We start from the raw sequence: 25,874 nt of genomic DNA, 5'->3' as shown, positions 1-25,874 counted from the left end.
TAACTTTGCCCCATTTAATTCAGTATTTGTACTTCATTCATGTGCATTTTTTTCTAAACCATTTGCAGCCAAACTGCAAACATCATGACCCTTCACCTCAATAATAAACTATGTGTCTTATACAAACAAGGACATTTTCTTGCATAACCACTGGCCAGTTAAAAATCAGGACATTTCATATTGGTAGAGTTCTATTAACTATTCATAGTTCATATTAGAATTTTATCAATTGTCCCTATAATGTCCCATTAAAAAAGAAACAAAAGGCTCCAAGTGGAGTAAGTTGTGCTAAGCCCCACATCACCAAACAGAGACTTGATACTTAACCTAATTGCAATTTCAGCCCCTCTCAGGAAGGTAATCTTAACCTGTCAGTCTGGATTTTCCTGGTTAGCACTACAGAGGTAAAATGTATAGACAAAAAAGTGTCTCTGTGAAAAGTAACCTCATAGGGTACCCTCACAAATTCTTAACCTGGGCAGGTCATGCCCCCAGCCTGTAACTTCCATAGTGAAAGGTTTGTCTTTGCTTTAAGCAAGCCAGGTCCATTGTTTCTGTGCATCTAGGTTAACACAGCTTTTAAATCCTCCCCTTTTAGGTCCCTCCTTCTAAAGCAAGAGAGCTCAAATCTTAACCCTCTGTAACCCAATCCCTGCCTTGCTTTCTCCCACTTTCCTGTAATCTTCCTTACACCCCCTCCTTAATCTTAAATGCATAAACTGTTACTTTCCGAAGGATTTTTCTTAATCTGTTGAGATCTTGCTTCCAGACACATCCTGTGTTTAGCTCAAATAAATTACTATAAAAATTCTCTACAGATTTGGATGTTCTTATACCAACATGTGCCTGATGGACCCCTTTTGTCTCTTGAAGGGAGTGATCTTGCGTGAAACAATCCACTCTTTTTCTCCCGTGTATAAAAGCCTTGCATTTTAAACATCTCCTTGGAGCTCCTTTCTAATTGCTAGATCGGATGCTGCCTGGTTCGTGAATCATCTAACAAAGCCAATTATTTCCTCAAATTTATGAAGTTGAATTTTGTTTTTTAATAGTCATTTGTAGCTAATTTCCTCATGTGTCTTTGGTCTCCCTGAATCTGAAACAGTTCCTTAGCCTTACTTTGCCTTTAATGATCTTGACGTTTTGGAAGAGGGTCGGCAGGTCAGTTAGACAATTTGCAGGGATCCTTGTTAAAATATTGAGAATTTCAGGATGTCGAGAGCAGAGTGTGAAAGCAAGCATGGGATCCCTGTGTGTGCAGGCAAGACCTGATGCCTGCACAGGCCGGAAGCCCATGAAGCTGGCCTGTTATTTTGTAGCACGTACTTCAACACTCCTTTGAGAGGACACTTCTTTTCAGGCCTCTGTTCCAGGGCAGTGTCCAGGGTTAAGTGGCATCTAACCCTGCAACACATGGGCCACCTAGGAGCCAGCGCAGGGTCTGGCTGGCCTTTGGTGTCATGGGCACTCAGGGCCAGGCCATACCCTTATTGTCCACAATCAGTATGATTAGCACTTGAACTCAGACAACTCTTTGAGCCAGTGCTCCTAAGGGCCTTTCAGGGTGAGTGTACGGGGTTGGATTGTGTCCCCCTAGAAACATGGAACGTGACCTTCTTGGGAAGTAGGATCTTTGCAGATGCGATTAGTTAAGATGAGCTGATACTGTAGTAGAGTGGGCCCTGAATGCTGTCTGAACGGTGTGCTTATAAGAAAAGAGACACATGTACAGACACTCAGAGGGAAGGTAGCCATGTGAAGACAGGCAGAGACTGGAGTGAGGCAGCTACGAGAAGGAGTGCCGAGGACTGCTGGCCCCCACCAGGAACTGGGAGAGTGGGATGGAACAGATTTCTTTCTTCAAGGCTTCAGGGGCCTGCCGACACTTTGATTTCTAAACTAACAGTCAGTGACCTCAAATGGGCCCCCCGAGAGGTTCTCTGGGGCCTGTGGGTGAACCAAAGTTAGTTGACTTCAGGTAACCACACTCAAAATGACTGCTCCTGTCGGGGATGAAATGACCTGGTCCGATGCAGATACACTGATGTGGAAGGGGCAGTTCTTTCTCCTCCAGGCTGCCAGAACCACCAGCAAACCAGCAAAGGCCTGCCACCAACTTCCCTGCTTTTGGAGTCCTCCTTTCTCTGTATCAACCAGGAGCTGGCAAGTGGTGGGCATTCTCTGGCCAGTTCTGACCTTTGGTCTTCTCCTTACTCTGATGTTCGTCACTCCTTTGCCAGGTTGTTCTAAGTACACAAGTGCCACAGAAATTCTCCATTTGAATTGAGCAGCCTGTTACATTAATTAAACAAGGAGGCCATTAGACTGATGTGGTTCCAATGCCATGGCTGCCTACACAGTAAGTAACCCAAAAGTTAAACCTGGAAATGCCTCAAGGTTATGATATCAAAATGCTAAGAACAGCCATAAACAGTTAACTAGGCTTTGAGCTCTAGCCCATCAGTTTCCTTCTGTTGCTTCCCTGCTTTCTCCACAGGAGTCTTCCCCTGGCTCCTGTGGCCGGGTGCTCCAAAGCACCTCCTGTTTGGTGCTCCCTGATTTGAATTGATTTTTGCCCAGATAAACCCTTAACATTTTAAATATGCCCCAGCTTATCTTTTAACAAGCTCAAAGCCACAATTCCAGCCAAATCAGCTAACTGACTCAGGGCCTTCTCCTTTGCTCACACCTGTTCTTCCTTTGGAATACCTTGGTCCCCTCATAGCATCCTCATCTGAGCTCCACTGAGGCAGGACAGTGAGAAGCTAGGGAAATTTCTTGACAAGTGGAATAAGGGAAACTGAGACAAAATAATTAAACAAGGCCAAATGATTTGAGCAACTTACAGCCAGCTAATGAATCACAAGGTTTTTTATCTTCCATAACCAGGGACACTTAGGAGCAAATGATTTATACGTTCCAGACCGTCCCAGGGCAGACTGGCCTTGGTCCTGGTCCCTGGTTTCTTTTCAATAATATGCTTTAAAAATAAGCTAACCAGAAAAATAACCTTGATCCCACAATATACATATTTTGATGAATCAACATCTTGGAGGAGACACCTGAATGCTAACGAATATTCTGTTAAGACCCTCCCTTGAGGCCTCCCCTAGGATTCTGGCCAACAGCCAAAGAGATATAAAAATCCTCAAGACAGAGAATCCAGGGGGCCTTCTTCCTTGCAGGAGCAAGCCAGCCTCTTCCCTTTCCCCACTTCTCCCCCCATAGGCACTGGTCTCAGCTTTAACAGACACACTCAGTCCACTGCAGGCTTTCACTAGAGCCCACCCACACCTTCTATTTCTGCTATTCCCCCCACCCCCAACTCTAAGGTACCCCCTGAACCTAACTCCAAGGCCCCTGTTTCCTCTTTCTCTCTGCTATTGCTTCTTCTATCTTAAGCCCTTCCTTTGTTCCACTGTCCTTAGCTTTAATAAGCATACTCTCAAAATCACCTGGACTCATGTTGTGAAATTTTTCCTACACAAAATCAATACTCACAGACTATTGGCGGGCCGGAGGCAGACCTGCTCTGGGCCCAGACCCCATCTGGCAACACTGTAACATGGTACAGCCAGGGTCGGGGGCAAAATAGGGATTTGAAATGGGGTCAAGAACTCAAGGTGTCCAGGAAATATTAGGATGTCCTCACCCCTTCCCCTTCAGGTGAGTTGGGGGAAGGGACAAATGGAGCAGGGCCTTTGAGAGCTGTTTTGCATAGCAACAGCTTTGCAGCTAACCTCTGGTGTGGTCATTTAACATTTCTAAAACCTTTAACCAGTTGCATAGATATGTTAAATAGCTGTGGCCTTGCTCTGAGCCAGGGGAATGGAAGTAAGTTCCCCACCAAAAAGCAACTGGGAGGCAGGTCCCCTGCCTTATAGTGCCTGCGTGAGAGCTTGGAGAAGATTGGCTCCATGACATGGGGCCACCCCTGCCCAGACCCAGGATGGCAGCCCAGTAAAGCTGGAAGGATATGAGAGGGCTAGCAAGTGTAGCCAATGGTGGGAGAAGGTGGATATGGGGCTGCAGAGGAAGATTGGCATGGGGATTTAAACCCAGAGGTGGCAGCCATTGGAGGGGGAACCACACAGCTGTGGCAGTGCAGAGAGAGGACTACAGCCATTTCGAGGGGGAGAACCACTTGGTCTTTAGCAGAGTGGGGACTCCCGCAGCCCTGTGAGAATCACCATGTGGCTTTAGCAGAGAACCACCACTCGGCGACTGCCCCCCCCTGCTCCCCCCGCCCCCCCGTGCAGCTATTGAGGAGGAGAACCATGCAGTTTTGGCTGAGTGGAGACTCCCTCGGCCATTGTGCAGAGAGGACCATGGGGCTGAGGCGCTGGAGGGAGAACCTCGAGGCTTTGCCAGAGTGGGGACTCCTGCAGTTTTAGAAGGGGGAACCATCACCCGGCTTTAGCAGAGATCCCAGTGACACAGCTGATGGTGCCAGGAACTGAGGGAAGCCTACCAGCCATGATGGATTACTGAGAAGAACCAGGGGCTGCCTGAGTCACAGACTTCTATTTCTTTTCCTGAGATACGGTACTCTGGACTGGGCAAAGGGGGAAGGAAGGAAGGACTGTGTGTTTGTGAGTGTTTTAAGGGACTTTAGGATTTTTTTGATGAAGACATTAGGTCACTACTTTAAGTTTGTATAACATTAAATAAACATTTCCTTTCCTTTTCACGAATCTCTGGCATTGAGAGACGTCTTTCCTCTGGTGGTGGACATAAGGGACCCGGGGGCTTCTTTCAGTAATAGTATATCGTCCCAGGCCCCCCTTGTTTGTTCTGTAACACTCTCAGCTGTACTTCCCAAGCCCAGACAGTTCCAGTAGAATGAGTGGCCAGAGGGGAAACCAAGGCAGGGAGGAGGAGGGATACATGTCCCACCCACTGACTCAGCAGTCCTTGACATTCTGTGTGTCTTTTCCATTGTCTGGGAAAGATGGAAAGAAAGCCTTTGAAGCTGTGCTTTTATCCCAAGGCCTGAAAGGCTGGAAAGAGCCCCTTAGTGCCTAAAGGAAGAAGCACATTATACCTTTGGGTCCCATTAATACGTTTGGGTTTTCACACCCCCTTCCTGGAAAGTTAGCACCACCTTTATCTGTGAATCAATATGTAACTTCTTCACCCTCCTCCATCCTGCCAACTATGTAAGTCCTCAAAATAAAGGATGTTTCTCTTGCTCTTGACCTCTTGCTCTGGCCACCCCTGTGCTTGCCACCCTGGCCTTCGGCTACGCTTACCCTGCTTTGCCCTGAACCTATGCATTTCATCCCCCCACATCCACCTTACCTAGGCCCGAGAATGGATCACCGGTAAACCCTGCTTGCATGCTAATAGACTTGCTCATCTGTAATTCTTTTACTGCCTTGATGAGAAGACCAAGTTTCTCAGAGTTTCCTGTAACAAGACCACAGCGGGCACACAGCAGGCTCTCAGTCAATATTTATTGAACGAATGGATGGGGATGATGCCATCTGCTAGTAAATACTAGCTAACAAAAACCCTGGAGGTGGTGTGGATGCTGGGTTTCATAAGAAAACTCACAGTTGACAGCCACTTGAGCTCATCTAAACCTCAGGCAGTGTGCAAGGGGCTTCTCCTGCACCACTTTATTGGACGCCCTTATGAATCCTAGAAGGTGGGTGTTACTAAGGTATCCTTCATACAGAAAAGGAAATGGAGGCATAGCGAGGGCAGGCTCTGGCCCCTGGTCACCTGGCCGTAAGATGAGGCAGCTGGTTTGGAAGCACTGCCACACTCTGGGGTCTGGGCCCAGAGTGGGGCTGCCTCATGCCCACTGGTAACTTGTGGGTTCTTGACTTTGTTTAGGAAAGATTTTACAACACTGGCCCAGGTGATTTTGAGAGTACTGTGGAAGAAAAGGGGCCACATATTAACCTGAGAAGCTCAGGGGAGGCCTGCAAGGCAGCCTTACAAACTCAGGGACCTAAAGTAACCACAAAGGATGGTCTGAAATTAAAACTTATTAACTAAAAGCAGTTCATGGCAGGTAGTCAATCTTTACCTTAACTAAGCCTGTCTATTGTCTTTTTGCATCTATGATAACATACCTTTGGAATGTCAAGGTAACTTCCCTTTTTTCCCAGCCCCCTCGGGCACCAGCTGAGACCACAAACCCTCTCCTTGTATTGTTATCATGCTAATTGTTGACTGTTAACTACCCTGTACTCACCTGTATGGTATCCTGTATGTAAAAGAAGTATGTGTCAGTTGATTTACCTTTCATCCAATCCCAGAGGTTTCCCTGCTTTGCTTTTTCCTGCCTCCTCTAATCTATCACCAGTGCATTTCATGTAACCCCTTTATGGCTCCTCCTTTGATTCTAATGTATAAAATAAGGTAAATAAATAAAGATAAATAAAATAAATGCCATTCTCCTGAGCATTTCTCAATCTGTTGAGATATTGCTTCCTGGCGATTGTCGTCAGCTTGGGTCAAATAAACTCACCAAAAATTCTGTGCAGGTTTGAATGTTTCTTACTTTGACAGCACATGTATTAAAGCTAGGGACAGTGAAACAGAGGAAGGACTTAGGGTAGAAAAAGCAACAGGAGAGAATGTAGGTGGGGCTGCTTTGCCTCTTTAAGAAACAGAAGTCACAGTAAAACAAGTGAGCCCACTGGAAGGTCAGAGAAAAGGGGCTTGGAGACAGGTTCAGGGGTTAGCTAGGGATGAGAGACCCCTGTGCACTGCGCCCCCCCCTCCCCACCCTGCCGGGCTGCACATCTTGTGGGGTCCTTAGAGCTCAGGAGCTTCAGGCCCCTGGGGGAGAAAGAGGGAGAACGAAGAGGTGTGGAGTGTGCTCCAGGGAGGGAGATCTCACCCTGGATTCTTTGTCTTGAGGCTTTTTATCTTTCTTTGGCCACTGGCTGGAATCCTAGAGGAGGTCTCAGGGGAGGGTCTTAACAGAATGTTCATTAGCTTTTCAGGTGTCTCTTTCAATATGTTGATTCATTAAAATGTGTGCACAAAGGGTCAGGGTTATTTTTATGGTTAGTTTTGTTTTTTATAAGATTTTATTTATTTTTAGAGAGAGGAAGGGAGGGAGAAAGAGAAAAACATCAATCTTGAAGGAAACATCAGCCATCAGTTGCTTCTCGCACAACCGCAATCCCAGACCTGGCCTCCAACCCTGACGGGGAATCAAACCAGATGTTTTCTGGTTGGCAGGATGACACCCAACCCACTGAGCCACACCAGTCAGGGCCTGGTTCATTTTATTTTCAAAGAATGTTATTGAAGAGGGACTGGGACCAAGGCCGGTCTGAACCGGGATGGTCTGGAAAGTGTAGACTATTTGTTCCTAAGTGTCCTTGGTTATAGAGGATAAAACCTTGTGATTCATTAGCTGGCTATATATTGCTCAGATTGTTTGCCCTTGTTTAATTATTTTGTCTCAGTTTCCCTTATTCCACTTGTCCAGGAATTCCCTAGCTTCTTACTATCCTACTTCAAAGTGAGTTCATAGCCCTCTGCTCTTCTGCCTAGAAGCAAGTTCTTTCTCAGGTGGGGATGCATGTTTGTTTGGGAGTCTGGAAAACCAAAGCTGCTTTTTATTTTTTTAAAGATTTTATTTATTTACTTTTTAGAGCGAGGGAAAGGGAAGGAGAAAGAGGGAGAGAAACATCAATGTGTGAGAGACACACTGATCAATCGCCTCTTGCAGGCCCCCAACTGGGGAACCCAGCCTACAACCCAGGCCTATGCCCTGACCAGGAATGGAACCAATGACCTGAGCCAGAGACCTTTGGTTCACAGGCAGGTACCCAATCCACTGAGCCACACTATAAAAGCAGCCAAAGTTGCTTTTTATAAAGCCTTTTTAAGTATTATAAACTAAGATCATTTTCTTATGTTTGTGTTTTGTATCTATTATGCAAGTGCTATGAGGGTGTTTACAATATCCTAGAAACAACTTTCAGGTTTTGAGAGGTGGATATTCTGTCATATGCTCTATGTCCCATGTGGGCAGGTGGATGGCATTAGGGATCCCCTCACTCTGCATGGACTTGCAGGCTCCAGTTTCTCCTGCAGTCATTTCCCACCCTGGTTTGGTAACTTAAGCCTTCTGAAAACAATTGGTGTCAGGCTCCAGTGACTAATCCATCTGAACTCAAGGAGAATAGGGAGGTAAGGCATAACTGTCCCTAGTCTGGTTATGCATCTGTCTTGGTAAACTTTTGTTTCTGAGGCAATGTGAAAGAAATCTTGATGCATACAGAGTGCCAAGTGGATATTAAATTCTGGCTCCTGAGTCCCCAAGAAAACTACAACTCAAAAGCAAGTCAAGCCCTGGCTGGTGTAGCTCAGTGAATTGAGTGCAGGCTGTGAATCAAAGGGTCACGGGTTTGATTCCTGGTCAGGGCACTTGCCTGGGTTGTGAGCCGGGTCCCCAGTGGGGGCCACGTGAGAGACAACCACACATTGATGTTTTTCTCCCTCTGTCCCTCCCTTCCTCCACTCTAAAAATAAAATAAAATAAAACAAAACAAAACACAAATCAAGCCCTGGCTGATGTGGCTCAGTGGATTGAGCCCTGGCCTGCGGATTGAAAGGTTGCCGATTCAATTCCCAGTCAGGGCACATGCCTGAATTCTGCAAGAAAGAACAGGTCAATGTATTTCTTGTGCATTGATGTTTCTATCCCTGTCTTAAAATAAATAAAAATTATTTAAAAAAATACAAGAAAAGAAAAAAGTGCAAGTCAGACTCGTCGACAGGATCCAGGAAAGTTCCTGTGGTCCTGACAACTTAGTTTCAGGAAAGCTTCCAGGGGTGGCAGCAAAGAGTAGACAGAGGAGGCTAACTCCCAAAGGAAAGACCTCCCCCAACCCTGAGTGTTTTAATTTAGATTCTCAAATATGACTAAAATGTCACATAAGGATGATCAGCTGTGATTTTCCACTTTGAAACAAAGCAAGACAATGGGTTCGAAGAGCCCTCTAGCCCAAGGACTGGGTTTTAGCTGGTTTTTCTACCCTGGAATCTAATTTTGGTGCCTGTCTGACACTAGTCTGAAATCAGCACCACGGACAGGGGCTGGGTCCATAATGAAGTTAAAGGTCTTTGGCAAATACTCAATTATTGTCAGAACTTCAGCTGACATGTTTAGATATACTCACACTGGTGTAGAACACAAGGGAAGAACGACAAAATGTGATAAGAGAAATGTTGACAGGTCAGCTTCCCCTTTCCACTGCATGGGAACAGCCCCTGTGTCACCTGACATCCCCGCTCTTACGGTAGCAGGTAATATTTACCTGGGACTTACTACGTCACAGGTGCCGTTATCAGTACTCTACAAATGTGAGCCACACAGCAGTGGAGCTAACACTGAGGTAGGTGCTCTGATTATTCCAATTGTACTGATGTGGAAAAAGAGTCACAGAGACACTAAATGATTTTGCCCAGGGACACTGAGCTAATTAGTGGGACAACTGGGACTGGGACTCAGGCAGCCAAGGTGCAGGACACACAGTTCACCATTATGCTACACTGCCTTTTGTAAAATGACATGACTGTGATGTGAGGTCACTTCACGATACCACAGAGATTTTTGCATAGGATGTGAAGATTTTATGCACTGCCTTTTGTGCTTCTATTTCTAGTTCTAGGTCAGAACTGAACTTACTTTTCAAGACCCTTATTCCTTCCATTGGGGAAGATGCAACAGTTGACAGCTGAACAAATTGTTAAGGCTCAAAGTTTACAGGTCTCTTTAGAGTCTGTGTTGAATGGGTTGAAGACTCAGAACAAAGCCCTAGAAGTTGTCCAAAAGGCTGAGAAACAAGACTCAACTCCCCACTCAACTGCACTCTAAATTTATTCATTGCTTCTATGCCTGGATCCATCCCACCCCCCTCCCCTGGCCCTGCACCCTGAGGGGACAAAGCTGGCGTGCTTTGCTCTCAGCCTTCTCCTTCTCAGGGTGTGACCCAGGACTTCAGGGGGAAGGATGAAAGGTGTTGGTTTTATCTTCCTGGGTTGGCAGGAACGGAGCCATCCACATGAGTGGCTGTTGGTGGTGTCGTTGTGGCTTTCTGTAGCTCTCTGTTTGCTGGCGGGTACTGTGCCAGAACGTAGAGGAAGCCACCCAGGGCCGCCACGGCCATGGCTGTGTTGTGGGAGGAGCAGCCATCTGGGAGGGAGACAGAGTCCCCCCATGAGTGCTGGGTTGAGTGCTTTTCAGATATTCCCCCAACCAGCCTGGTGCCCACAGCTCCACTTGTTGGGCATCCATCCGCCAGCTGAGTGTGTTGGCTGCTAATGGCTCCCTTCTCCAGAGAAGTTTCTTCAGACATCCTCCTATGAAGGGAGGAGGTGTAACTTCCCACACCAACAGCCCTATGAAGGATGCACTCTTTGGTCCTCATTTTACAGATGAGGAAACTGAGGCTCAGAGAAATTAAGTGATTCCCATAGTGAATAGGGGCAGAAGCAGATTCGAACCCAGACAGCCTGACTTCAAATCCTGTGCTCTTAATCTCCATGAGTGTGTGTTGTAAGCAGAAAAAGGAGCACATCACTCCCTCCTGGGCAGTTTTCTAGGTTGCTGGTCAACCTTCAGGGGTCCCAGAAAGGGGCTTGGGCTTCAGAATTTCTCCAGCTCCCTCTCCAGCTCTCAGGGGTTAGAGAGCAGCCAGTTCCCAGGGTGTGTACTGCAGGCTCCCTACCACCTGCCACAAGTAGTCCCAGACCCCTCTGTGTCGGGCAGGCCTGGCCAGGGCAGGGGACCTCTAGGAATCTCCTGAGAAAGTCTTCTCCTTGCCCTGCCCAACCCCTGGGGGGAGCTGCAAAATGGACCCATTGGATTTTCGATTCCACTCCTCTCTTGTCTGTCTGCAGGTAGATGATGGGGCTGTGGTGGGGTTGATGGTGAGATGTTCCATTACTGAAATCATCCCCCAACATATGCTGGACATCTACGATGAGCTGGCTTTCCTCTTCCCTTCCTGCTTTTGCCCAGCAGTGGTTTATTTTTGTTAATAAAAAGATTGACATCAAGTCCTCCCTTCTTTCTCCTTCCCTCCCTCTCTCTATCCCTTTATTCCATATTACATCTTGCCTTTCTCCTTTCCAATACAGTTATATCCCATTCTCAGTCTCTCTGCATTGGTGGGCTGACCAAATAACAATTTCAACCAAGACACTTTGGGGAGGAAAAGGAGCACTGTCCAGGACAATAGGTGTAAGTTGGGGACACCAGGACATGTGGCCCCTGGGACTGTGCTAGTTACTTGCATGTTGGCTCTCAGATTCCTTCCCTGCTCTTCTTTGCTCTAAATCCCAGTGCACTGACCTCTTCAAACTACATTTCCCAGGCTGCCTTGCCCACCAACAGTAGGCACAGGTGGAGCTAAGGTAGAAGCTGAGGCATTTCTCCCCCTCTCTGGCTCCTCTAGTCCAGGCCCTGAATATTCAGCTAACAGCCCCCTCCCCACAGCTGTCTCCAGGGAGGGCAGTGGTATCCTGAAGTGGTTCATCTCAGGGTTTTCTCACTGTTACCGTTTTCAGTTCCTGCCACACCTCTCCTCTGAGGCATGTTCCCTGTATTCGGTTCCCTCTTGGGAAGTTTCTCAGGCGGATTGTTCTCCTGATTAGACTTTGATGGAGAGGTGCTCTCTCTGTGATTTTCAGCAATACACTGAAACTTCTCTTTCATGTTCCTTTCACTGAGACAATATCTCTGGACTCCCCACTTTGCAAGGGGAGGGTACCAGGGACTCCTACTCCTCTCCCCAAACACAAGGGCCCTTCAGTGATGCGGGGGCCTGTTTTCCATTGAGGGCCCCCATGTGTAGCCTTTCTGCGCAGTCTCTGTTTCGTGCCAAGAAGCCCGGTGGGTATTTTGTTACCTGCAAATTGTTTTTCTCGCCTCTTTACTCTTCTCAAGTAATGTTGTTGGTGTTGAATGACTTTAGATAATTCCTCATCTTCAGCATCTGGGAGAGGAGTGAAAGATGAACTTCTCAAGATGGATTTTTAAACATTACTTGCTAAACCTCCCCCTCACAACACCCCAAGTAACTCAGGTCCTCTCTTGGATCTGGAGGCTCTTCCAGAAGTTTCCTCAAGCACCTGTCTGCAGACCCTTCCACATGGCCTAAATTTGTCATCTACTGGTATTTCTCAAATTGAGGTCCCTCAACCACCACCTCAGCCAACATCAGAATGGCCAGAGGAGTGCATTAAAAATGCAGGCTCATGGCTTTGACTAGTGTGGCTCAGTTGGTTGGGTGTCACCCAGCAAAATGAAAGGTCGCCAGTTCAATTCCTGATTAGGGCACTTGCTTGGGTTGCAGGTTCAGCCCCTGGTTTGAGATGAGCGTGATAAGCAACTGATCGATGTTTCTTTCATTCTCTTTCTCCTTCCCTTCCCCCCTCTCTCTAACAAATAAAATAAAAATAAAAATGCAGGTTCATGAAACTAAATGATATTGTATATCAAGTGTAATTAAGAAATAAATTTAAAATATTTAAAAAATGCGGGTTCTACAACTCCAACTCTACCCGCTGAATCTACAAGTCTGGGGCCTGAGAATCTTCACTTCATGAACTCCTCGGCTTCAAAACAGACTCTCTTATTTCAAAAGCTTTGCCTCCTTGAGCACCACAAACTTTTCATTTAGGACGCCAGCATTTATTGGTAGCCTCCTCTGTACCCAGGAGGTTTCCCATGTATTATGTCTGTTCCTCACAATTTAGAAAGGAGACTATGATGCCCATTTATTTACAGTAGGGGAAATTGAGGCTCAGAGAGGTAAAGCAACGTACTCCAATGAGGACCAGCTGTCCAGTGTCTCACAGCTGGACAGGGACTGCATCTTCCACCCTTTGCTTCCACGTCACCCGCTCCCAGACATCTCCCCTGACCACTCTGCCTAAAGAACCTTCCCTGATGTTCTTTTCCTTTTCAGCATGGGTCTCCTTCACAGCACTTTCAGAGCTCACAATTATTCCACTTACTGTTTTTTTTTTTAGGTGTGTTTGCCTCTTTTCCTCAGTGCCCTAGTTTATCTGGAGCCTAGAACAGTGCATGGCCACAGTAGGTGCTCAGGGAATACTCGGAGGAATGAATTTGTTAATGCAGGTGCAAGGGGCCAACATCTTCCAACATTACTGCTTCCTCTCCTGCAAGGTTTTGGCTTCCAAAGTTTTCAGCCCATTTCCACCTGTGTGTGGTCTGTGTGTGTGCATGCACTTGGGTGCTGCAGATCTCTTTTTGTGTCCCTAACAGCACTGCATCCTTTCCTCACCTAGCCTAGAACATGCTGACCCCCACCACCTTCTGCTCCCAGCCAGGTCCAGAGGGTAGCTCACCAGGCATCCCAAAGCATCCTTCCTGCGGCTTCTGCCAGCTGAGAATGGCCTCCAGCCACCGAAGCTTGTAGAAGTCAGAGAAGCCACCAATTCCACAGAGCATGACTAGAAGTCAACACAGGGGACTCTGTGCAGCCCTGCTCCCACAGGTCCACCTCCTGCCACTCCCCAAGGCCACTACAGTGCCATTTGCCTCCTCCTGCTGGGGCCAGGCAGTGCCAGGAGGAGGGTGCTCAATGCAGTGGCTGGAAGGAGGCAGCCCTGAGATTGTGCATTAGTGAGCGGCAGCTCCCATGCCTGGTGCTTGCCTCCCACTTAGGGCCTTGTTAGAAGTGACTCAAGAGTCAGGGACAGGAGAGGGATGTGGACACCGAAGCCAAGGAATGACCACCCGGGGGCCCCCTCATCTCTAAGGCTTTGAGGGCCTGTTTGCCAGTCAGTCAGTCAGTCCATCCAGAACTTTGTCACTGGGTCAGCCTTTGGGGGCAGGAAGCAGTCAACACAGTGGCAGATAAAGTACAGGATGCCCAGTTAAATTGGAGCTTCCAATAAACAACAAATTAAAAATTTTAAATACAAGTATAACTTATGCAATGTTTGAGATACATTTATACTAAAAATTATTCATTGTTTTTATGAAGTTCAGATTTACCTGGGCATCGTGTATTTTTATTTGCTAAATCTGGCATCCTTACTCTGCGTGTGTGTGCCCATTATCAGGGACACCCTGTTACTTTGTCCCCAGACAGCAATGCGCACTGTTTTCCATGAAGATATCCCGGCTAGGGTAGGCGTATCCGATGGCTTCAACCCTCTGGTTCAGGTCCATCATGTTGGCACAGAACAGGTTCATGTAGTGCTGGCTCTGGTGGAACAGCCCGTTCGTGCATCCCTTCTGCGGGGACAAAGGAAGTTGGTGGTACAGGTGACAGATGGGTGCTCTGTTACAGGAAAAGACTTGCATTTCTGAGATGGTCCTGCAAGAAGCTACCTTTGGGTCAGGTCTTTTCCCTTTCCCCAGAATTTCTTCCCCACCCACACTCCCCACCTGCTGGAAGCTCAGTCACTGGGGCTCAGAGAGACCTGGGTTTGAGTCCTGGCTCTGCCACTTGGGAGCTGCGTCACCTTGGCCTGCTAAATCAACCTTTTGGAGCTTCAAGGGTCTCCCCTTGAACAGTGAAAGGGTAATGCTGCTGGGAGCTGCACGAGAAAGGTGCTCACACAGGTGGGTGAGACTATCCTGGGAAGTGCACTGCAGGATGCCCCACACTAGGAGGCACTCTTGCCACTTGCTGTTGTTAGGACATTCTGATTCTTGACTGACTGGTCTGACGGCCTCAGCGCTACTCAAAGGGTGGGCCATGGCTGCTGGGAGAGGACGGGAGATGAGAATAGGTTTGAGAAACATCTACAGCAATGTGTCAGGATAACTTTCTACCTGTTGAATCTAATAGTCAAAATAATTTCCCTCATAATTTGGTTTTTATTGTATTTACAAAAATACTGGTCCATGCTGATTTGCAAATAAATAATAATAAAAGAACCTGTTAAAGAAAACCAGTAAGTCCCTTTTCAGATAAAATTTCTCGACATTTCATTCCATTTTTGAGTAGAGATAATGAGCCCTACCTTTCTATATAAACAAATGCGGATGTTTGTAAGTGATCATTTATCATCACTTAGCAAAGTCTGACATCTGGGGCTTGGAAGCGCATTGGGCATCGGGCACTTGTGGGGTGGAGCCTGTTTGGTCTTGATTTGGTCTCCTGGAAGCAGCTATCAACTTTATTCTAAGTCCTTTTCCATTGTTGGTTTTACTAAGTTCTTCCTGTTGCTTCTCTTTGACTCTCTTTTTGTTTTCTGATGCCCTGTGACCATGTTCAGCATGCAAAGCTCTCTGTCTAACAGAATCTTGAATCCACACCCCCAACCAGCTTGGTTAGATTTTACAGCCATTGGGCAGTAGGCTACTACTCTCACTTCTCCGTCCTGATGTTCAAAGCACAGGTCCAAAAACCCGCTTATTTTCCCAGTGTGCAGCATAAAAAAACACACTGCCAAGAGCTCCTTTATCTTCCTTCACCTCCTCAGGGTGTGGCCGGGCCCACACCAGGCACTCACCATTCTGGCGGAGAGGAAGAAGAGCAGCTGGTGGGATAGGCTGTAGCCTGAGCAGCCAGGCTTGGTCATGAGGGTCCTGCAGAAGTCGGAGAGTCTGCAGGGCTGGCTGCCGTTGGTGCTGGGGGAGAGGTGGTCCAGGCTGTGAGGGGTGTCCCAAAGGAAGCCCGAAGGCCTGGAGCCTCCCTGGTCCTGATTCCCCCGCTAGTGGTTAGAACCCAGTGGGTTCCAGGCAGCCGGCTGGATGCAAGGGACTGCTAGGTAAAACACAGGTGTCTGTTCTGATTGGCTAGGTTGGCATCCCCGGCACAGGAAGGTGACTTGGAGCTATTTTGGGCTGGAGGAGCCATGGGGGCTGTAACTTCCCATTGCTCCACGGGAACTCTTGAGTCCAGACAGTCTGGTCCCAATGTGACCATTCCCCCTGTACCAGGCTCGCCCCATAAAAGGGAATGTGGCAACAGGGTGGGTCCCTTGCCAGGTGAAGCTCTGGCCCTCTATGAGCCCAGCCGTGTGTCCTGACACAAATCCCTCTCTAAAGGAGGTTGAGAGAATGGGGGCTCGAGCACCTGCTGCCCCAGTGCCCATGGGTCCCTGCATCTAGGGCTCTCCTGGGGAATATGCTCTAAGGCAGGGGTGTCAAACTTATTTTCACCAGGGGCCACATCAGCTTTGCTGTTGCCTTCAAAGGGCCGAATGTAATTTCAACTCCTCAACAATTAAGGGGTAGTTTCATTTATACAGTCCTAAAATGATTTCGGCCCTTTGAAGGCAACTGCAAAGCTGATGTGGCCCCCCGTGAAAATGAGTCTGACACCCCTGCTCTAAGGCTGCAGCTCAGCAGGATAAAATGGGGAGCTCATCTAGGCTTGAGTACTGCTTTCCAGACCTACAGCCGGGTGTGGGAAACAGAACCATAAAACAAATGTGTATTGCACTTGTGGCTACCAGTGGGGTTAGGAGAGGCAGCCCATCACGGGAGGTCAACCTTGTGCAGTGGGGTCAGGGAAGGTTCTGGAGGTATCTGGAGGTAAGTTGCAGGAGCTAGTCCTCAACTGTAAGCAGTTACTTAGGCACAGGGGTGGGGGTTCAGGGGTGGGGTGGGAGGAGACCCCATAGAGCCATATTCTTGGCAAAGGGGTGGGCTTATGTGGGAGAGTACCACTCAGGGTTGGACCAGAGGGGCCTGAGGATCTGGAAGAGCAGTAGGATGCAGGGCTTTGTCCTGAGAACAATAGGAAGCTTCACACTGGGGGTGCAGTATTCAGGTGTGGTTTTTGACAGCATCCCTCTGGTGTGGGGAGACCAGTCAGGAGGTGAGGGCAGGAGTGCAGAGGTGGGGCTGGCTGGACTAGGCGGGCAGCCTTGGGTGGAGAGTGGGAGCCAACTCACATGCGACACAACTGGGAGAGGGTGGCGTCAGAGTGGCTCCGGGGAAGCTGCTCCTGACTTTGTATAAACCCTTGGGGGCTTGGAGAGTTACTTGAACAGGGGGACCAATGGAATGAAAGGACTTCCAGGTTTTGGGAAAGCGGGGCAGATACAGGGAACCCACCTAGTTCCCAGCAGCTGCACCAGGCACAAGTCACTTTGTTCCTCTGAGAAGGTCTCTTGGGGTTCAAGTTTGGGGTACACCATGGAGGCATTGGTGTGTGTCCAAACACGTGGGAGCTTCCAAAATCCGGGCTGGATGGTGGGCTGGAACTCTGGCAGAGAGGAGGGAGTGGGAAAGAGCCCCAGGAGCAGTGGGCCATGCTATGCTCACCACCTATGCCCCAGGCTCTTGTGGCTCAGAGCCAGGGAACTGGGTGAGCCTCCCTGGGCATCCCTGACCACACACGGTGTCTGCACAGGGCTCTGAGTCTTGCTGCTGTCTGGGCATCGCGTTTGAAACACTCAAGGAGTTCTTTTTCTAAACAAAACAAAAACTATTTAAAAAAATTACTAGAACAATGTTGTTGGGACTGGTTTTAGCTAAATCCACTGCATCCGTGGAAGCTGGAGATGGATAAAGAGGGTTAGCTGGTTCCTTCAGTTCAGTTAGAAAGTGAAGCTCTTACAACTGGGATACCCAGTCAAGGGGCTCCTTTAGGGTGACAAGAGCTGTGAGGGTCTTAGGGACCAGGCCTGGGAGAGGGTGGAGGACCTCCCCTGCCGAGAGCCAAGCCAGGGCTGGGGAGGGCTGGGCTGTGGTCATGAGCAGTGGGGCCTGACATAAGTCGGGAACCTGGGAGGCAGGGTCAGATGAGCAGGGTGGACTGGTTTTATAGTCTCCACTCCCCACCCCTTGAACAATTCAGGCCAGGCTTATAGGATGGGGCCCTTGTTGGGGTAGGTAACTTAAGGCTGACTAGGAGAACAAACTCCTAGTTTTATAAGGCACAAGAGGGACTCTAATATTTGCTGTGCGAAGGGCTGAATTACCATTTAGATTCCTGCCACCCACGCCCTCTGGTCTAGGACGAAGGTCTCCAAGCCAGGACACAAGTTGAACAAACGAGAGGCGACACGTTCCCACTTCCCACCCGCTCTGTGTGGGTGGGAGAGACCATCCCAGTCTGAGGTCAGGCATGAACAGACGCTCTCCGGGGGCAGCCTGTGGTGCACTTGGCCCAACAGGACTCAGTTGGTTGTGGTTACAAGCTGTCCCGGACCCTCCCTTTGCATCAGAGTGGCCACACTAGGTTATTTCTGTGAATGTCCCCAGAGGCTGTGTTCCTGAAGAAACGAGATCCAGCCCATGCCATTACCTGTTAGGTACTGGGGATCACTCAGCTTGAGGTAGAAAATGGATCTGTGGAGGAGAAGTGCCAGCTTTTGCACCAGCTTCCCTACACGCGAGCTGGGCGGCTGCAGCTGGGGGTCCCGGGCCCACTCCTTCTGCACGCCGTCTAGCTGCACTGGGAGGGAGCAGAGTGCACTCATTTTACCATCAGACAAGCCATGTGGGTAGGAAAAAAGATCCTAAGATATTAACACCTACTGAGTCTCTGTGCCTCCTCCAGCTCCTGAGGGGAAAGAATTTGCTGAGCTTATTGGAAATTGGGCCCCTGTGGGGCTCGGCTGGGTGGTGGGGATAGGGCCAGAGTGAGAAGGATTTGGGTGGCTAAGATATATGGGGGTGGGTTGGGTTCAAGTTCTGACTGATGCTTTTTTGTCGGGTAACAAGAGAGTCACTTATTTCTCTCCACTTTCTTCATCTGTAAGACAGGGATAATGATAGTCCTTACTTCTCGGAGGAGGGGGTTAAAGGAATAATTAAGGTGCGCTCTGCCTCTTGGGAGCATGCCACACCTTTCTCTTCCTACTTTTCTTCCTCCCAGGTGCCTTATCTCTGCCTTTCTCCCTCCTGAGCTCCACGGGCCTTTCTTTTGCTTCTGTTACTTGTTTCCTGAGCCTACACACCGCAGCTGGCTCACTTCTACTACCTCTGTAACTTTCTGAATAAACTCTCTACGTTGAAAGAATTACTTGAGCTGATGCATGAGAGGACTTAGCATTGTTCATAGAGCAAAGTGAGCATTTCATAAAGTGTAGCTATTGGTGTTAGTTCGGGAGTCTTAGGGTTGTTACACAGGAGAGAACAACGAGGAGGGGGGTCAGAGTGTGGGGTGAAGAACCTTGTGCAGTTGGAGGAGCTGTGCAAGGACGACACATTCCTGTCCCGGGTTTGCACAAGGATGGAGACAATTTTCCAGCAGGTGGCAGTGAAGTGACTTGAGGAAGGAGGAGCCTTCCTCTAATTCTCACAAAGGTGCCCTATGGACGGACTAGCAGTGGCCCTGCTGTGGTTGGAGAGAATGGCGGTGGCCAGAACGAAGGGAGCTGTCTTTGCCCCAGAGCCCCTCCTCCTGGGGGGACCTGGAGTCCTGGTGGGCCGAGAGCTATGCTGGCAACGCAGAGGGGGCCAGCCAGAGTGCCAGGCTGATTGATACCCAGTTGGCTCTTTGTCCCTTAGGGTGGCCTGTGGGGAGGGGCTTACTGCAACTCATGGGGTGTGTGTGGGCTGGCTCCCTGTTTGCCTTGGCCTGCCTCCAGTCCCCTCCTTGGGGATCTCACATTTCTCAAAGCTGGACAAACGCTTGGCTCTTTTCTCAGAGCCTCCAGGCAGCTTTGGCTAGAAGTGGGCGGGACTGGGGCTGGAACCGACCTTTGGGGTCCCTGGTTTTTTCCATGGCGGCCCTCCCACAAATACCCCTTCAAAGGGCACACACCCTCTGCCCACCTTGTTCATGGCATGTCAGGAGGGAGGGACAGTCAAATGGATCACTTCCTCCTGGGAAAATAATAATTTCCTAACTTTTCCCATGTGGCCTTTGAATCCATCTGCTTCTAAAAAATGTGATAAGGGCAGGGCCCCCAGCCACCCAAAAGAAGCAAGTCACCCCCCACCCCTCTTTCCTTGCAGTAAAACTAGAAGGTGGCCAAGTCCCAGAGGTTCAGAGCAGGCAGGTGACTGACTGAGAACTGGTTTTCCAGATGGCCAGTCCTGGGGAAGGGGAGCACACCCACCTTCCAGCACCCGGAACCCCACCACGCCATCCAGGTTGATTTCGGGCAGCCTCTTCTTCAAGAAGGAGGTGGCTCTCTCCAGTGCTGAGAGGATGAGGTCAGCGATGGTAGCCTTGCCCTCTGGGGTGTCCAGCGGTGGCAATGAGGAGGACCACAGTGGCGGTGCCAGCAGCAAGAGCAGGAGCAGGAGCCCCAGGCTGGACATGGCTGGTTTCTGCTTGAGGCTGGCGGAGTGCTTCAGCCCAGGCCAACCCCCGTCCCACCTCTTCCTGCATCCTCCTCCCCTTCCCCCTGAAGAGCTGCAGAGGAGTGGCTGGGCAGGGCTGACCCAGCAGCTGGGTTGGCCTGGACAGAGGGCCCTGGGAAGGGCAGCTGCAGGGGGCTGGTCCGAGTGGGGTGGGGGCTTGGGGAGGGGCATCAGGCCAGGCCTGCAAGTGGAGCCAGCTGGCCAAGGGCTGGGTAGGGGGTCTCCCACCCTTTCCTTCTCACCAGTTTTCCAGGCCCACAGGCTACATCTTTGATCTAGCAATTGCAATCACATGCAGAAATCCCAAAGCACTGACATACAAAGTTGCTGTTGTTGTTTTAAATAAGTTTGGAATAAACTCACTTGAGGGCACACCTGCCCAAATGATGGAAGATTCCTTAGGGCAGCATCTGTCCAGTAGAAACAGAATATCAGCCACAAAATTAAGCCACATGGTCACTTACAAATTTTCTAGTAGCCACATTAAAAAAAAGCTAAGAAGCAGCCCTGGCTGGTGTGGCTCAATGGATTTAGCACTGGCAGGCAAACCAAAGGGTCACCAGTTTGATTCCCCATCAAGGCATGTGCCTGGGTTGTGGGCCAGCTCCACAGTGGGAGGTGTGTGAGAGGCAGCTGATGGATGTATCTCTCACACATTGGTGTTTCTCTCCCTCTCTTCCTCCCTCCCTTCCCCTCTCTCTAAAAGTAAATAAATAAAATCTTTTTTAAAAAGGTGAGAAGCTGGAGAAATGAATTTTAATGACTTATTTTATTTAATCTAGTAGATCCAAAATATTACCTTTTCAACTTGTAATCAATAAAAAATGACTAATTTTTTACATTCTTTTAAAAATATTATTTTTCTCATATGAAGTCCTTGAAATCTGGGGGTGTTTGCACTCAGGGCACAATCCAAGTCTGGTCGGCTGCATCTCAGAGCCCAAAGCCACACGTGCTCCTGTGCTGGGCGAGGACGTAGAGGCCAGAGGGAGCCGCTCGCTCGGTGGGGAAGCGCGTTTGCTCCCTGTCGACATTTCAGTGGGTCACTGGGTGCCGCCCCAAACCTGGCCCGGCTGTCGCGGGTACACATGCCACATTACCTTTCTAAAACCCCAAAAATTCTGAGTTCAGAAACGTACCTGGCCCCAGGGCTGCAGTTAAGAGATTACAGGTCCGTAAAAATAATAAAAATACCACTACACAAATGTGCCTCTGATGCCCCGTGTGGGCAGGCTGTAGGTCAGGGTTTCTCAACCTTTTTATTTCATCCTTGCCCTTCCCCGCATCTCCGATTCTCAACCTTTTAAGTCATTTTTTCCTGGACGTTTAAGAATAATAAATGTATTGAGATATAATCCACATGCCATAAAATTCATCCTTTTAAAGTGTACAGGCAGTATCTCTGGAAGTATATTCACAAAGTTTTGCAGTCACCAACAGTGTCTTATTTTTGAATATTTTCATCACTGCCAAAGGAAACGTCACACCATCAGCAGTCACTCCTCATTCCCGCCGCCCCTCAGTCCTCCAGCCCCGGGCAGACCACGAGTCGACTTTCCACTCCCACGGGTTTGCCTATTCTGGACATTTCAGGAAACGGACTCATACAGTACATGACCTTTTGTGTCTGACTTCCTTCACTTAGCACATTTTCTCTCTTTCCTTCTGTGGCAGTTTCATACCTTTATTCGACAATCAGCGGTTGGTCCTCATCCACATGAACTCTTTGTAGATTTTTGAAAGTGGGGACAAGTACATGGGCGACCCAAAGTATACAGTTTGGTGAATCTGCATCCTCATTATGTTTTCTGGACAACTGTACCCCGGTACGGTACGGGCTCTTTTTGATTCCTTTGGCCCAGATGGCTTTGTTGAACCTGATGTTAATGTGTGCATCTGGAGTTCCCATCTTCTTCGCAGCAAATTTCTGGATCTCTTTGAGTGCCTGAGGGGCACGCTTCTTGAAACCCGCTCCATGGGTGCGCCTGTGAGTGTCGATGGTGTGTTTTCTGGTCACTGTCTTGTTGATGGCAGAAGGGCCCTTCTTTTCACACCACTCTCCTTTGCGGGAGCCATTATGCCGGGCTCCAGCTGGAGAGAAAGAGTGCAAGGTATTGTCAGCATGACATTTTTTAGTTCGTCCACGCTGAAGCATGAATCAGCATTTCATTCCTTTTTGTGGCTGAATGTCAGTCCATTGTGTGGATGAATCACATTTTATCCATTCATCGGCTGATGGACATTTGAGTTGTTTCCACCTTTCTGTCATTGTGAATAATGTTGGTATAAACATTCATTCATACATTTTTGTTTGAATACTTGCTTCAGTTCTCTTGGGTGTATACCTAGGAGCAATTGCTGGGTCATATGGTATGCTTTATGTTTAACTGTGGAGGCACTGCCAAGCTATTTGCCACAGTGGCTGCACCATTTTACATTCCCACCAGTGATGTATGAGGGCTCCTCATGCACAAGTTTTTGTGTGCAACTCCCATGAAATTTTAATTCTTGCAGATATACTGTATATTTGTTTATGTACTGTATGTATCTGGGTTTTACATAAACGTGTAAGTTTTTCTTTGCTTCCCAAGAAACATTTTTTGCCCTCTTGAGTGTACCATTGAGAATGAATGTTCCAGGTGAAGCTTGTCATTATCATCATTTCTTTGGCTCTGAGGGGGGTAAGTGACTTATTTTTATTTTTTAAAGTTATTTCTTTTAAAAATATTTTATATGTGTATTTTTAGAGAGAGGGGGAAGGAGGGAGATAGAGAGGGAGAGAAACATCAATGTGGGAGGGAAACATCACTTGGTTGTCTCTTGCATGCCCCCAACTGGGGACCTGGCCCATGACCCAGGCATGTGCCTTCACTGGGAATTGAACCAGCAACCATTCAGTCCACAGGCCAGCATTCAATCCACTGAGCCTCACCAGCCAGGATTATTTATTTATTTTTATAGAGAGGAGCAGGGATGGAGAAAGAGGGAGAGAAACATTGATGTGGGGGAGAAACACCAATAGGTTGCCTCTTGCACACCCCCAACAGGGGACCTGATGAAACCCAGGCATATGCCCTGACCAGGAATGAAACCTGTGACCTTTTGGTCTGTGGGATGATGCCTAACTCACTGAGCCGCACCAGTCATGGTGGTAAGTGACATATTGTGACCCCCTATCTCAGAGCTAGTATCAAGTGGTACAGGGATACCAGTTCCTGAGTCAACATGTTCAGCATCAGGTAATCCTGCCAGGGTCCACCTCCCATATCTGGAAGAGGAAACAATAGCCTCCAACCTGTGGAAGGGCTGAATTTCATGTGTGATGAGTATCAATGGGTAAGCTGGGTAAGAAGGGCTGGCTGGCAGGCACCTTGCTCCTCTCCCTAGAGAAAACATTCCCAACTCCTTTTCCAATTCGGATTTCATCTTCCATAGGTAGGTGTCTACTCTCAGTTTGTCAAAACCATGATGCCTGGTTCTTATCTTCTTAGATTATCAGAACAAGAGGGGTTCTCTGAGATATGAAGTTCCCTCCTTTAATTTATAGGTCAGGAAGGCCAATTGATTGAAAGTGGCTTGTTCAAGATCAAGGAGCCCATGAAGCGGAGGTCTCTGGATCCCAGCCCTGTCCTACAAAACGCGGTGGACAGGGTAGCCGGGGCACATGTATAAAGGCAGGAGCCTCGCTGGTAACTGAGGGAATAATGAGGTTGCCCACAGTGTCTGTCTGTCCATCCCTTCCATCTGTATATATTTACTCGTCCTTCCTTCCCCTCTTCAGCTCAGGTTTCAAGTCCTGCCTCTCCCGTACACTTATTAATGATGCGACCTTCAGTGTCCTTATCTGTAAAAAAGGGGAGTCATAGGGCTACTGTGAGAATCAAATGAGAAATGTGCCAAGGGCTGGGATCACTGGGGAAACACACCAGCCCTGTCCAGTGGCCACTAATCTGTTCAGGTTCTTGCCTCTCTGTGGCACGTGTAACCGGGTAAGGCAGGTCTGAAGGTGGCTGGTGGCTGTGCTGGGTGCTCTGCACATTCTGGGGCAGCTCCTAAGGTGGAGGCAGTGGGGGTGGCTTCACCAACACGCTCTCAATGTTTGTCAGCAAGTTGACCCCTTTTAAAGTCAAAAGGCTGTTGCATGGACACACGATAACTCTGTAGTGTGGCTATTTTTGGAGGTAAAATTGGAGGGTCCAGGGAAATTTTCCCTCAATACTATGGATACTTAAAATCATTATGTTTTTTTACTTTCTTCTTTGTCCTTTCCTCTTCCCTTTATTTTATATTTTAAATGTTCTATTCAGTACATCACACATCTTAAAAAATGGGTAAGTTTGCTGCTGGGTCAATTTTCCCAAATGGAACACACTGTTAGGAACACCCAGACCAAGAAAGAGAACATGGCTGCCCCCACCCCAGCTCCCCGTTGGCCCCCTCCCACTCACTTCCAGACTCTCCACTCAGGTCATTCCCCTGACTTCTAACAACAAAGATGGCTTTATTTTTTTAGAAATCTGAAATACAACTTTATTCTGATTCTAAACGAAAAGGAATGGGATTGACAGTAAACTATACAAGGTTTCACCACTGAATATTGTGATGTGGCTGAGCAGTTCTGTATTTGAAACTCAATAAAGAAATGACTGTATTCCAAAACAGTTACATATGCAGGTCCAAACAAATGAAGGTTTCTTCTTTTACTGCCACATTCACTCTGAAGCGCATTCATCTCCTTCAGAATCCCAAAAGTCAAGCACACTTCTGCTTAGCTTAATAAACTGGCAAACACGTGGCACCACTGACATCATCACGGGACAGGTGCCTATAAAACTAGACTTCTGATGATGCTGGCCCCTGTTCACCTTTCTCCCAGGGTGTCATCCTCGTCCAGGAAGTTGTGGTCTGGGCAGCCTCTAGAATCAAGACTGTGCTGCCACAGCTGGGTCCTTGACAACCTCTGGTGGTGCAAGAGCAGGCTAGTGACAAATTCTAAGTTAGATCTTCAGTTAGTTTTCTAGCAAGCCAGGGAAAGGCTTTTCAGAGTTGGAGTTGCTTTTGGCAGAAATATGATACTGAAGATTATTCTGGTGGAAGAAGATTGATTTTGCCTTAACTGTCCTTATGTCCACTTTGCTGCCACACAACACGATGGGGATGTTTCCACGCACTTACACCAGGTCTCTATGTCAGTTAGGCACGTTCTTCCAAGTAACTCTCGAAGCTCCGTCAAACATTATAATGGAGCCCTGGGCTTGGATGTAATATCCATCTCTCCGTGGGCGGAACTTCTGGCCAGCTGTATCCCACGCATTCAACTCGATATGCACTCTGCTTGGTGTGAAACGGGAAGGGATGGACTTCAACGACCAAGTGGCTACAAACTTCTCAAATTCACCACATGATGTTTCACAAATACAGTTTTTCCAGTCTGATCAAGCTTGGGGCTCTCCCTGGGCAACTGTCACGATGTTAACTTCGTATGTTAACTTCCAGAAGTACCTCAGGCGGGTCTGAGAGCTGGAAAGATCAAAGATTAGTTTTCATTTTACAGACATGGAACCAGCCAGCATTAATTTTTGGCGTCTGGCCTCTTTTCTCAAAATTATGATTATGAGATTCATCCTGTATATATCATTTAAAG

At 48.2% G+C, this 25,874-nt stretch overlaps 1 protein-coding gene across 1 annotated transcript; it reads right to left on the bottom strand.

Annotated features, from left to right (window-relative positions):
- Positions 1–9,879: 9,879 nt before the first annotated feature.
- CUNH16orf89 (chromosome unknown C16orf89 homolog) lies at positions 9,880–20,188 on the bottom strand. The gene is made up of 8 exons (XM_045820882.1): positions 19,984–20,188; positions 18,222–18,371; positions 17,027–17,177; positions 15,475–15,592; positions 14,113–14,248; positions 13,354–13,458; positions 11,889–11,975; positions 9,880–10,171 (listed from the first exon to the last, which is right to left on the bottom strand). The coding sequence occupies exons 1-8, from the start codon at positions 20,186–20,188 to the stop codon at positions 10,005–10,007; spliced, it is 1,119 nt and encodes a 372-aa protein (XP_045676838.1). The 3' UTR covers positions 9,880–10,004.
- Between the last annotated feature and the right edge of the window lie 5,686 nt (positions 20,189–25,874).

Source organism: Phyllostomus hastatus, unplaced genomic scaffold, assembly GCF_019186645.2.
Source record: "Phyllostomus hastatus isolate PE091 unplaced genomic scaffold, TTU_PhHast_1.1 phas_scaffold_442, whole genome shotgun sequence".
Lineage (NCBI taxonomy): Eukaryota > Metazoa > Chordata > Mammalia > Chiroptera > Phyllostomidae > Phyllostomus > Phyllostomus hastatus.
The sequence above is the reverse complement of the archived record's forward strand: the minus strand, read 5'-3'. Positions and strand labels throughout refer to the sequence as shown.

Bases quoted from the DNA above. Each gene is read 5' to 3' on its own strand.
- CUNH16orf89 (XM_045820882.1), bottom strand. From the start codon at position 20,188: ATGTCCAGCCTGGGGCTCCTGCTCCTGCTCTTGCTGCTGGCACCGCCA. The intron at 17,178-18,221 runs GTAATGGCATGG...CCTCTCTGCCAG, and splicing joins TGATCCCCAGTACCTAACAG to AGTTCCAGCCCACCATCCAG. The intron at 10,172-11,888 runs GTAACAAAATAC...TCTCCCTCCCAG, and splicing joins GCGAGAAAAACAATTTGCAG to ATGGCTGCTCCTCCCACAAC.